At 40.6% G+C, this 11,834-nt stretch overlaps 2 protein-coding genes across 23 annotated transcripts; one reads left to right on the top strand and one right to left on the bottom strand.

The window, feature by feature from the left end:
• Nucleotides 1-1,095: 1,095 nt before the first annotated feature.
• Nucleotides 1,096-11,795, bottom strand: LOC125529005. Of its 22 annotated transcripts, none has more exons than XR_007292516.1 (10): nucleotides 11,284-11,475; nucleotides 10,964-11,184; nucleotides 10,821-10,885; nucleotides 10,490-10,652; nucleotides 9,647-9,906; nucleotides 9,307-9,472; nucleotides 8,702-8,787; nucleotides 7,801-8,586; nucleotides 1,504-1,576; nucleotides 1,096-1,236 (listed from the first exon to the last, which is right to left on the bottom strand). XR_007292516.1 is itself a non-coding variant. In XM_048693416.1 (5 exons), exons 1-4 carry the CDS (start codon nucleotides 11,320-11,322, stop codon nucleotides 9,873-9,875), a joined length of 447 nt encoding a protein of 148 aa, XP_048549373.1. In that variant the 5' UTR covers nucleotides 11,323-11,795; the 3' UTR covers nucleotides 9,250-9,472; nucleotides 9,647-9,872. The 22 variants fall into 22 exon arrangements, 1 of the variants encoding a protein (XP_048549373.1); XR_007292518.1 differs by lacking the exons at nucleotides 1,096-1,236; nucleotides 1,504-1,576 and adding exons at nucleotides 4,271-4,579; nucleotides 10,005-10,094 and having other exon boundaries at nucleotides 11,284-11,482; XR_007292521.1 differs by lacking the exons at nucleotides 1,096-1,236; nucleotides 1,504-1,576 and adding exons at nucleotides 4,271-4,579; nucleotides 10,063-10,099 and having other exon boundaries at nucleotides 11,284-11,481.
• Nucleotides 2,087-4,038, top strand: LOC125529006 (mitochondrial pyruvate carrier 1-like). The gene is made up of 4 exons (XM_048693418.1): nucleotides 2,087-2,330; nucleotides 3,368-3,422; nucleotides 3,514-3,649; nucleotides 3,829-4,038. Exons 1-4 carry the CDS (start codon nucleotides 2,235-2,237, stop codon nucleotides 3,863-3,865), a joined length of 324 nt encoding a protein of 107 aa, XP_048549375.1. The 5' UTR covers nucleotides 2,087-2,234; the 3' UTR covers nucleotides 3,866-4,038.
• Nucleotides 11,796-11,834: the final 39 nt, after the last annotated feature.

Here is an 11,834-nt window from a genome sequence, read left to right as displayed (position 1 = left end):
GGCCCACACCATCGCCATGGCTAGGACAACAAGCTCCTCGACAGGGAAGCGGGTGACGAAGGGGAGCATTGCAGCAGCATCGTCGGCTCCACCTCCTCCACAAGCTCCTATCACCCAACCTCAAATCAGAGCAGGCGGTTTGAGAAACTTAATGAAACAATGCAAATCAAACTAAATCAATGCTTACAGCTAGTGATTGAAAAAATAGGTTTTTTTGTTGCAATGTTGGTCATCTGCTAGTGACCCTAAGTCGACGTGGCATGGGTCAATGCGCAACCGAGCAGGTCAGTGTGCGGTCGTGCAAAAAAGGACCTTGGGTGAACCACTTACTATAGAATTAGGACCTAAACGAGCATTTTGAAAAAAGTAGGACTGAGGTGATACTGCCCAGAAACTTTTAGGACCTCCAGTGTATTTCTCTCGCCTGGCGATTGGGCCCTCTGGTCAATGCGCCAAGTGGGCATGTCAGCAAGCGCTCGTGAAAAAAAGACCTCGGGTGAACCACTTACTAATAAATTAGGACCTAAAGGTGCATTTTGAAAGAATTAGGACTAAAGTGACACCCCGACGAAACTTTCAGGACCTCCAGTGTATTTAACTTTTTTTGTTGCCTTCTCTAAATTATGTGTCAGATTTAAGATAAGACAATCTTATCGACCATTGTACATGCCCTAACAACATTCAAATCTGTTATGGATAAAGGAGAGAGAAGAAACGAGTAGCAAAAAAGATTATGCTTTCACAACGTGATCGGTAGTGCTCCACAGCCCTCAAATCCTTAACTCCTCTAGCCGAAAACCACCAACCAGCTCTCGATTGAATAGCCAGGAGATCGTGTCCTCCTATTCGACGACCGAGGCGAAAGATAGCGCAAAAGTGCGCACCGCCCTCCATCCCGTGCACGATTTGTGTAGGCCCACGTGCGGGTGCGTGGCGCCCCTGTTTATTTCCCTCCTTTTACAGTTTACGCTTCTTTTATTTTTATAGGTGATTATGTATTATTATACAATTCGTGGTTAAGATTTTTTGTAGGCAAACTCCTCTCTAAATGAAAGGTCCTTACATCATCGAGGAGATCTACCGTTTCGATGCCATAAAAATCAACAACTTCGAAGATACAAATTCGAGGGTGATGAATGGTTAAAGAATCAAACATTATATGCTATCTTTCTTCTTTATACGGTGCGATGTATCCCTTTTTGCTAGGATAGCCATCATCGGAAAGGTAGTGCTTGTCTGAAAAGGACAAAGTGAACAATCCATATAAGTTGTAGTCCCTCTGTTCACTTTTATAAGATACTTATTTCATACAGCTGAAAAGTGAACTGTTTTGGGTATTGTCTTAAATATCTAAACAGTCTTACAAAAGTGAACGGAGAGAGTGCATAGATGTAATGAACTATAAAAATGAAAATGCTCCTACCCTTCGGGTGGATGCGGGAAGGTGGCCAAACACACACTAATCAACATGTTTTCCATGATGGAAAAAAAAGGAAAACTGACCCATGTTCTCCACATCGTCCGCCGCCGTCGACGTCCTGGTCACCATACGTGATCTTATCCGATCATCTCCTTCCTGAGAAAGAACAAAGATTATCGGACGTCACGATGCCGGCCCCCCACAAGTGGCTGCTATGGTTATTCCAACGAATCCATTGTTTATGTCTCGGTTACCAAGTCATTGTTCGACACATCCATCGTCGGACCGGTCTCCCTTTCAGTTTAAATACTGTACAAGCAATTAACTATCACGTACAAGCAGACAGGTGATGAGGGCAAATCCAGCTACGCTGAGCCTCGGCTAGGCATGCCGATCTGCCCTCGGTTACGTGGAGCGAGTAATTCAAATGCTCCAACCACCCGGCGGCGATACGATCGTATGTGGTAGGAACAAGAGCGCGCTCACCTCAAAGTATTCGAGCTAGCCGCCCATGCCACGAACGCGGTGGAGCCTAATCAGCTCACGGTGCAGTGCATATCCACTCCATGTACAGTGCCCCCGCATGGGCATGGCCGCATCATTTCCAGATCATGTGATGGACCTGCGCACGCAAGTGCATGAGTGGGACAGTGCGCCTACTCTCCGTTAAATCATCTTCTTATTTCGCTGCCCCCACCCACCCCCCACAAGCTCGGAAGCCCGTTCCTCAGCCGTTGGCCGTCTCCACGAGTCCACTCCACCCGCGCCCGCGGACGGCAAGCAAGCAGCCGTAGAGGGGGCGAGGTCATCGGCCATGGCCACGGCGCTCAAGGCGTTCTTGAACAGCCCCGTCGGCCCCAAGACCACGCACTTCTGGGGACCCGTCAGCAACTGGGGCTTCATCCTCGCGGTACGCGCTCCACGATTCCCTCTCCTCTCTCTCTCTCTCTCTGTACCTGGTTTATCTATCTAGCTTTCCCAAATTAACCTGTGCTGTTGGTTGATCGCGACTACCAGAGTGCTGCGAATTCCTAGTGACACCGGTTGCAGTTTATGATCATCTATCTATATACGGGGAATTTCTCCCGTGCTCTCCATTTCAAATTAATTATAGTTCTAGCTTTACGTCAAAATTCTTTAAGTTTGACAAACATATTAACATATACAACCCGAAATTAATTATCTTCCAATCGCCCCAAACGAGTGACCAGAGAGGTTGTGGAAACGGGGAAGGAGACCAAGAAAAGACAGATGTTTTAGTTTTTTATTTGCATGATAATGTTCTCTTCGGTGAGTCTATCATGCCCCGAATCTATTAGAGCATGACTAATAAATAAAGTTATTGTGTCATCTATAGCCAACCTAATATATCTCTTAGCGACCCACTACAATTTCACGATTTAAGGCCTCCTTTGATTTACGGGAACTTCGTAGGAATACTAAAGGTTTTAAATTTTATAGAAAAAGTTCGTCCAAAGCTCTTTCATTTGTAGGAATGGATTCCTGTTCTTATATAGGATAGGAAGCAATCCTTCATAGTTTAAAGAAAAAGAAATATTAGCCTAGACTCGATAGAAAAATTCATATCCTATCCATCAAATCACATCGTTCTCTTTCCTTGTAGAAATTGAGATACATGTCATCTTACTTTCTATGATTTTCATATTTTTATGAACCAAAAAAGAACTAATATATACTTAAATATTATTAGAACCCATGAATTCCAGTCGATTCATATGCATCAGTGTTGTATGTCTGTTACTCATAAGAATAATTCATTAATTTGTTACTTACTATAGTTACAAAAATATTATCGGATTTTGAAGCATGATCTCTTTCTAGGAAGTTCATGAAACGGTGTAAATGAATAATCTTTTCAAGTTCGCCTGTCATTAAATTCTTTGACACTGTAACTTAATAATCCCTCGGTTGTTATTTCATCTCTAGGGTATGGCTGACATGAACAAGCCACCTGAATTGATATCCGGCCATATGACTGCAGGTTATTTGTCTGACAAGTCACAGATTCTAGATATAGTTTGATGATCAATACATCTTCAACTATCTTTAGTGACTACTATTGTGTTGTGCAGTCATGTGTGTGTATTCTGGCCTATTTATGAGGTTCGCATGGGTGGTACGGCCCCGGAACTATTTTCTTATGGCAACCCACGCCTCCAACGAAAGCGTTCAACTCTACCAGTTATCTCGCTATGCTAGGGCTCAAGGGTAAGTCTTCTTATGTGAACTTTTTCTTGCCATATTACTATACCACAGTATCCACCAAAAGATCATAAACATGGTTATATCGTTTTCTTGTTTGTTGCATAATTGCCAAATGCTAACATGGCACTTAATTAATGCAACAATAGAGTGATAATATAGATGTTTGGCCTTGGATTTTGCAGTTACCTAGAGAAGAAAGAGCCTGAAGCCCAACAGTAACAATGGCCCGAAGAATACTGTAGACACTATTTATGTAAACAAAATTGGTTTCGGGCAATTTGTAATGCTTGTGATCGTAAAGTTTATGTATTAATTACACTGTCGGAATACAACAAAATGGAAACCCCTATGATACGGAATGAGATCCTTTGACATAGGAGGGATTAGAAGGACGTCAATGTGCATCGTCTGTCCATGCCGCATTGGACAATTCTAGGCATCGGACTATAGATACTTTGCATCTATCATACTAGCCGGAGGCCGTCTGGTAAGGTGCACGAAGGTCGTCTGATCTACTAATTAAGCCCACAAGAGATTTGTTGAGTTGGTTTGTTAATTAACTACTTTACATTTTATTCCTCCTTCGACCAGACTATCCTGAATATACAGCTCATACAGGCACCCTTTGCGGGTTTTTTAACGAGACTGTGTACGATTATAATTTTTGATAACATGTCTCTATATTTATAACCTTGTGATCAATGCTACATCATTTAGCAAGAGAGGGATGAGCTCCCCAGGAGACTTATCAAGGAAACTGTTACAAGAAGGGCCTTTAGCCAACTTAGCTAATCCATGTGCAACAATATTAGCTTCCCTAGGACAGTGCACAAATGAAGTAAAATAGGATTTGCACGCCATTGATAGCAATCACCAAAAAAATGCAGCCACGGGGTGCAGTGATCGGCCTCCCTCGTTCATTGTATTGATAACCTGCAGATTGTCCAAGTTCACTATGATCTTGTTGAAACCAATTGTCTGTGCAAGAGAAAGTCCATACCGCAGAGCTATAGCTTCAACAAAAATAAACATCAGGGCCCATATCAATTCTCCAATTACTTGCATTAATAAAGTTCATCTTCTCAACCCATATAATAGGTATTCCCCTCCAGGAAATCTTGATCGAATGGGGCGTCTACATTAAGCTTCACATGGCTCCTAGGAGGTAACAAATTTCTTTGTTGCTTTAGGGGCTGTAGTGTTGGAATTTTGTCTACTTTAGGCCTAGCCCAATAGCAGTTTTAGAAATTCTTAATAAATTCTAAAAGCCCACGCAGCCCATTCGTACAAGGCAGGAGGTGGAATTAAAGTTTAGTCCCACATTGCTAGTTTAGTTCTTTCCCCACTAGTATGAGTATGAGAACAAGAGGGACATCCACGCGCGCTCCTCCCCTGCCGCCCGCCACGCCACGCCTTGGGTTGTGGGAATGAGCCGAGCCGATGTCTAAATTTTTGCCACGCACTACGGGTATACGAAAGGTCACACGAAAACTGAAAAGATTTTTGCGAAAGTGAAGTTTGAATGCGAACGGTGCAGCCCTTCGGCTGTTGGCTGTTCGCTTCATCTCTGTCTCTTCGTTTCACCTCCCATCGCTGCCCTCTCGCCTCCTTCTCTTGCGCCTATAAAAGGAAGGTCGCTCCTCCCAGAAAGACGCACCAGAACCTTTTCTTCCTCTCGCCACAAGTTCCTGAGCACTGCGCTGCTGCTACGTTCTTCCCCATCCCTACTTGCGGCGTGCACCGCGGGTCGGGACAGTAGGCCTCCGAAATCGCACCTTTTGAGTCCTGTACGGGAGAAGGGTGATAAGGTTTTTGGGGAGCGCTCAGCGCGACTACTGACTTCTTCGTCACGGACGCCCCGGACTCCGACGACTTCTTCCCCGACGTTGACGACCTTCTCGACGACATGGCTGGCGACGACACCGACCCCAAGTCCAGTGCTACTGCTGCTGTTGTCCCGTACGTGTTCTTGCTCTTTCTGTTACAAATTCTCTAGCAGTTCTTTGCTCTAATGTTTGTCCTACATATGTTAGGTTCTACGCTATCTATGCAACCTGTTCTATTATCTGCTTTAGACATGTTTGGTTGCAGTTCATATATGAAGATGTTATTTACCTTCTCTCTGTCAGATCGCATGACTACTTTTATCCATGTTATATTAGTCATGCTTTATCTAATATTTCTATTAATAAAATCATTTAGTAAATTGTACATATTTCCAACATGTAGTAGTAGTGAAATTCGCTGACAAGATCTAGATGGAAGTGGCAATTTGAGTCGCATTTTGGGCTTGCTCGCCATGGGGCACTATTCTTCTCCCCTAGACAGTTACTACTCCCTTCATTTACTTTTGTAAGTCGTTCCAGACAACTCAAAATGAGCTGTTTTGCATATTGTCTGAAATGTCTTCAAAGTCTTAGGTCCCTCCCAATGCTTCACCTTGTACGGGTGCTAAGCATGCCATGTAGACGAAAAATCTGATGTGGCAAGGCAATTAAGAGGAGAGAGATGTTTTGTAAGTCGTTTCAGACAACTCAAAATGAGCTGTTTTGCATATTGTCTGAAATGTCTTCAAGGTCTTAGGCCCCTCCCAATGCTCCACCTTGTACGGGTGCTAAGCATGCCATGTAGATGAAAAATCTGATGTGGCAAGACAATTAAGAGGAGAGAGACGGGTGTAGTAACCCCGAAAAGAATCAATGCCAAACGCGCGAACCTAGGCAAAATATTTAAATGAAGCAAACTCACCAATGCATGAGAGTGTTTAGTAGCTAAATCATTAAATGAAGGGAGCTTAGCTACAAAAAACTAATCACCTATGCATAGGGAAGTTTGTTGCTAAGCTATTTAATATGCTTAGCACCCCATCTAAGTACCTGTCCATTGGGAGCAGCCTTATAAAAGTGAACAGAGGGAGTAGTATTTTTCAGTTTCCAGCAGTACGCACTCTAGGTAATTAATGGTACTACTGATAACAACAGTGAGTTGAATTAGAACTTACTAGTAAATTAGAACTTACTAGTAAATTAGAACTTACTAGTAAGTTTGCACGTGCAATGCACGTCTCCGCCCAAAGAAAATCCTTGCTCATAGAACCCTTCTAAGCCATCTATGCTCATAGAACCCTTCTAAGCCATCTATATTCTATTGTCTATGTCACATTTGATAATCAATGATGAACTGAATTATGCAAGCTCAGTTAGTCACGTCAAATTTAAAAATATGTAATGTGCCTTTTACTACGTCACGTTGGATAATCTATGATGAACTGAATTATGCAAGCTCAGTTAGTCAAGTCAAATTTAAAAAATATGTAATGTGCCTTTTACAAATACTTCCTCCGTAAAGAAATATAAAAGCCTTTTACAGAGGGAGTATAAAGAAGACATGCTAGAACAAAAAAAATGGCACTTTCTGTCGGCTTTGAATTCACACAAGATTAATTGAAAGCAAAGAAGACATGTTGAAACAAAAGGGATAAGAGCATCTTCAAAAGTCAGAGTGATGTAGCAGCATCAACAATGATCTAACAACTTGTAACACAAGATACATCTAGAAAGATAATATAAAAGTCAGCATGTGCTTATCTCGGAAGCAATAGACAATGATAGTAAAAAATGAATTGACCTCTGTCTGGAGAACAACATGCCATGTATATTGGCTATTGTAGAAGTTAGAAGAGTTAGCTCGAGACAACTTTGCTAAATTCAGCAATATATTTGTGTATCTTAGGGCAATCTCCATTGCACCTCACCGTTGTCAGCAAGTGGAACCATTATGTAGCAACTGTGTTTAGCTAATTAGCCATAAAAAAATAAGAACACATGCAAATCTACTCTTACATGCAAATGTTGCACAAACCATTTGGACTGAATTGATAATAAAGTGCGCTTTTACCGGTTTGGCATTTTGTACTTGTTAATCGTGTACATGCAATGCACGTCCTGACTAATAAAGCCAAAATGAAAAGTCTTAAAAGCATAAGAAAGGTAAGAGCATAAAATGCTTCCACCCAGTGGAAATAAATTCATACATGACATGCTACGTCTAAGCTATATATGAAACAAGATCAAGAATCAAAAGGAATATGTTAGATTTTTAAGAACCCATCCTCTTTTAATTATAATTTAGAAATATTCGGTTCAAGTGATTACCTTGGTTGAACAACTGCTACTGCTATGCACTCTTGCTTCTCTTGAGTCTTGAGTCTTGACATAGACTATTCATCTTACAAACAAGAAATAGCCTTATAAGGATGTAGCCATTTGGATCAAAAGCTTGCAGATGAAACTTCATAGACATTCTAAAAAAATCTATAGAGAACATATGCTGCAACAAAAATTGACTAATCTAAGGACCAATGTTGGCATACAACATGGGCGCAACTCTCTGTCTGAAACCATTATTAAGAGAACAAGAAAAGAACATTTGCAACATTAACATCCGAGCAATTGAAAAGGACATTTCTATGTTAAGGTGCATGCCATATTTCTCATGCACTATTTTTATTCAGAATTCCTACCCGTTGTTATTAATATGTTATTATTCTGAATTCCTACTTAGTGTTATTATTTAGTAAAGATAACATGCATTGCTGTTTATTTTTCATTAGTAAGTAAAGGCAGGGAAGAAAGTCATGTGCGCACTCTGCAGATATAACAAAACTAATGCAATAAGACACTCTTCATCATTCAGAATTCTTTCCATTTACTTATACAAGGGCACTATGAAAATACATTGCAGGGATGGTCAAAAGTTTCTTGCCTGGTGAGGCGAAACAACTCTTTCATCAGTCACGTACAACGTTCCCTTTTCATCAGTTAGATAATATCATCATGAAGCAACAGAGATCCAAACTAAAAGGGAAACAATTATTGCCTTATTAATTCTGTCTTGCTCCTCCTCTCTGACATACTCAGATCGAAAATCCTCCCCTCCCACTACAAGGAATTATCAATCAGACATGATATAAGGTGCAGTTCATAGAAGGTGCTGAACTGCAATTGTGAAAGAGAAAGAGTAGTTTAGAGAAAGAAAGAGAAATAACTCATGTACCAATAGGTTGCACTGATTCATCACTGACCAAATGTGTGGATCTGTTGGTTACCCTGCTCCATACATTTGCATCAACGTCTATACTTCTGTATGAAGATTCTTTGGTGAGGTTTTATTCAGAGATCAAATCTTATTGTACTATATAGTCAGTGATTGTATCTTGTGGTCAGAGATATGAGTGAATGCTATAAATCTTAGATATTCTGTACATGAAGTGCATGCTTCTAGGCTCAATATCTAGAATGGACATCTAAGAATTATGGAAAATGGACATGTGAGAACAAGTTTCATATTATCTAAGATTTAGTTGCTAATCCAAGTATGGATAGCTCAAGTTATTATAAAGGCATATGCAACAGGGAGAAAGCCTGTGCGTGGTAATGTACAACAGGGAGAAAGCCTATACTTCACAAAACATTTTCTTCGAAAAGTATGGAAAACTTCTAGGAAATTGCAGGCAAATGCACAGTGCATAATTATTAGCTTGCACATAAAAATGATACGAAGTTAACAAATAACTTTCCTATCCAAATATCATGCCAGTCATATCAAACAAAAGTTGAATGGATCAACTAATGAAAAGATAATGTTACATTGTTATTCACCTTTGCTAGTGTTATTATGTCAACCAAATATAGTTTTCCACCGACGTTATCCTCAGCTTTCTTTTACACGGCTGATAGCCCTTCAATCATTTGCTCCTCCCCTGTTGCTCTAATATTAAAGCTCCTATACTCGCTTCTCATATGCTTTCTTCAAGTCATTACGAACCTGCATGAGTTGTCATATACTCTCCATAGTCAATTTGAACATCCTAATCAAATGAGACATGGTCAATTTGCATTTCAGATTTGTAGTAATTAGCGTAATAGTACAGACTATTCAACAGAGTTAATTGAAACTAATTAATTAATTTGAGATGGTGACTGCAGTGAATAAACATACGCATGTTGTCATTGCCGACCTCCCTGGCGATGTCGCGATGCCGGTCAGCTTGTGTTGTACTCCCAGCACACCTCTTCCAGCGGTCAACGGTGATGTACCCGCTATCGTCCTCGTCAAAGTAGGCGAAGGCGGACAACAGGCAATGCTTGTTAATGTGCACTATTGACCCGATGAACTCATCGTAAGCAATGCTTCTGCTACTCCATCTTTCCTTGCCCTCTGATAATCAGCCATGCTTGACGTGAAAATGCAAGTTGGCCCTATAGAACATAAAACAAGAGTTCACAGAAGCTGCAAAAATTTCTAGGGGTAGCTCAATAAGACTTCGTTCAGAATGTTTCATGTAGGATTGTTGTACATTCCATGTTTTTTTTCTCCATGTACTGGCCAAAAGGGAACTTATGGACACTACGCACATCCTGATGGAGCTTGCATTGGTCAATAGATGCTACACTTGAACATCCAAAATAAACAGAGTAAGCATTAGTATCAGGGATTGTGCTTGTCATATATTTAAAATCTGAAAATATCATCAAAGTATATAACACACTCCATGTATAATCAAACTGAGTTTGCAACGTAGGAGTGGATTAACACCACAGAATCAGATATGAACAAAGAAAGCTAGCAGTTAGCAGGACTACGGTTCATACTATGCGTGTATATGAAAGTCGGGATAAGGAACACGTTTAAGTAGACATAAGTAGTCCTTCTAACTGAATGTAGAAGTTTCTGTGATGGGGTACTGTTAATCCCGTCATGAATTACTACCATCCAAGCATATTGCTATGATAATAAGTAAATCAATTACGACACTCTAATGTAAGAAGATTGGTAACTCACATTGGGCTTGACCGACTCCTGCCGAGGCCGGCGCAATGCCTGCAGCTGGCTGGCGTTGGCCACATGGAGAACGGCCGTCTCAAATGTCCCGAAGCTCCCGATGATCTTCTTGCTGGGCTCCAGGCTAAGGCACGCCTCCATGTTACCCGTTCTTGGTGGCGACCTCATCACCAAAAAACAGTTGCTTGATCAGTTATATATCTTTTTTAGGTTACAAACATCAGATAACGAAATATCACAAAGCCAATAGTCCTTATCTAACTTACAGACACAATTATACATCTTCTTTAGGTTACAAACAGAAGAGACAAGTATTAGTATTGTTTAGTACCTCCGTTCCAAAATAGATTAATTCCTGGAAAGGTTGAGGTCGAACTTCTCTAACTTATTGGTGCTCTGTAAACCATCATATTAGGTTTTCAACTTTTTCAAAGAGACAGATCATGATAAAAAAAATTGAAAGATGAATAATACCGGGATCGCCTCCTCAAAATCATGCCCCCACAGGTTTTCAGTTCAAAGTAAGAAAAACATGAATCACTTCAGTTGCATTAATCATGCATATGAGAAAGTCTAAACCCGAACACATCAGTATTCACAGATATGAAGAGAGGTGAAAGCGCGAAACGGGAATTAAACCTAAATCTTGGAATTTCTCTTAATGGTCTGCCTATTCCACACTTGACATCCAAAACCTACAGCAAAACAATTAAACAAACATCACGATGTTGTATGCTCCATTATCAAGTTATATAGCTGCAGCAAGAGCAGCTTAAAAAGGAAAATCATTCTACCATGGGTTATTTGATCTTCATAAGAAAAACGACCTTCATCCCAGGCTTCAACTCAAGCTATAGGGCCAGAAAGTGCTCGTACCGTTTGGTACTTTCGCTTCAAGATTCACCATTCCACCTAAAATGCTAAGACACATGGGGAATCACAGTTAGCAATGTTCTATGACATATTTTCATATATTTTTTCTTTTGAAATATAACTTTCTTGAAGAATGAAAGACCAATTATTTGTTCCTTTGATAAGAGTCCTCACCTATGAGCAAAGTGGAAGGATTCAGTCCAGCCACACTCATAGAAGCCAATAGCAAGATTATAGTATTTGTGAACCAGGTTTTGAAGAAACGATTTGGTCAACATATTTTAAAACTCTGCAAGCTCTAGCTGAAATCTGCACTACCATTATTAGTCTAGAAAATGCTAGTGGGCAAAGATAACAAGATAATTTCTGAATTTCATACTAATGCGGAGGGGACAACATCAAAAGATTCACTTAATTTTCTATCTTGCATACTCGTGCCAGCAAATTCATTCATCTGGGGAAGGGGAAGGGG

Source organism: Triticum urartu, unplaced genomic scaffold (genome assembly GCF_003073215.2).
Source record: "Triticum urartu cultivar G1812 unplaced genomic scaffold, Tu2.1 TuUngrouped_contig_5276, whole genome shotgun sequence".
Lineage (NCBI taxonomy): Eukaryota > Viridiplantae > Streptophyta > Magnoliopsida > Poales > Poaceae > Triticum > Triticum urartu.
This window is presented reverse-complemented; position numbering and strand designations above follow the sequence as displayed.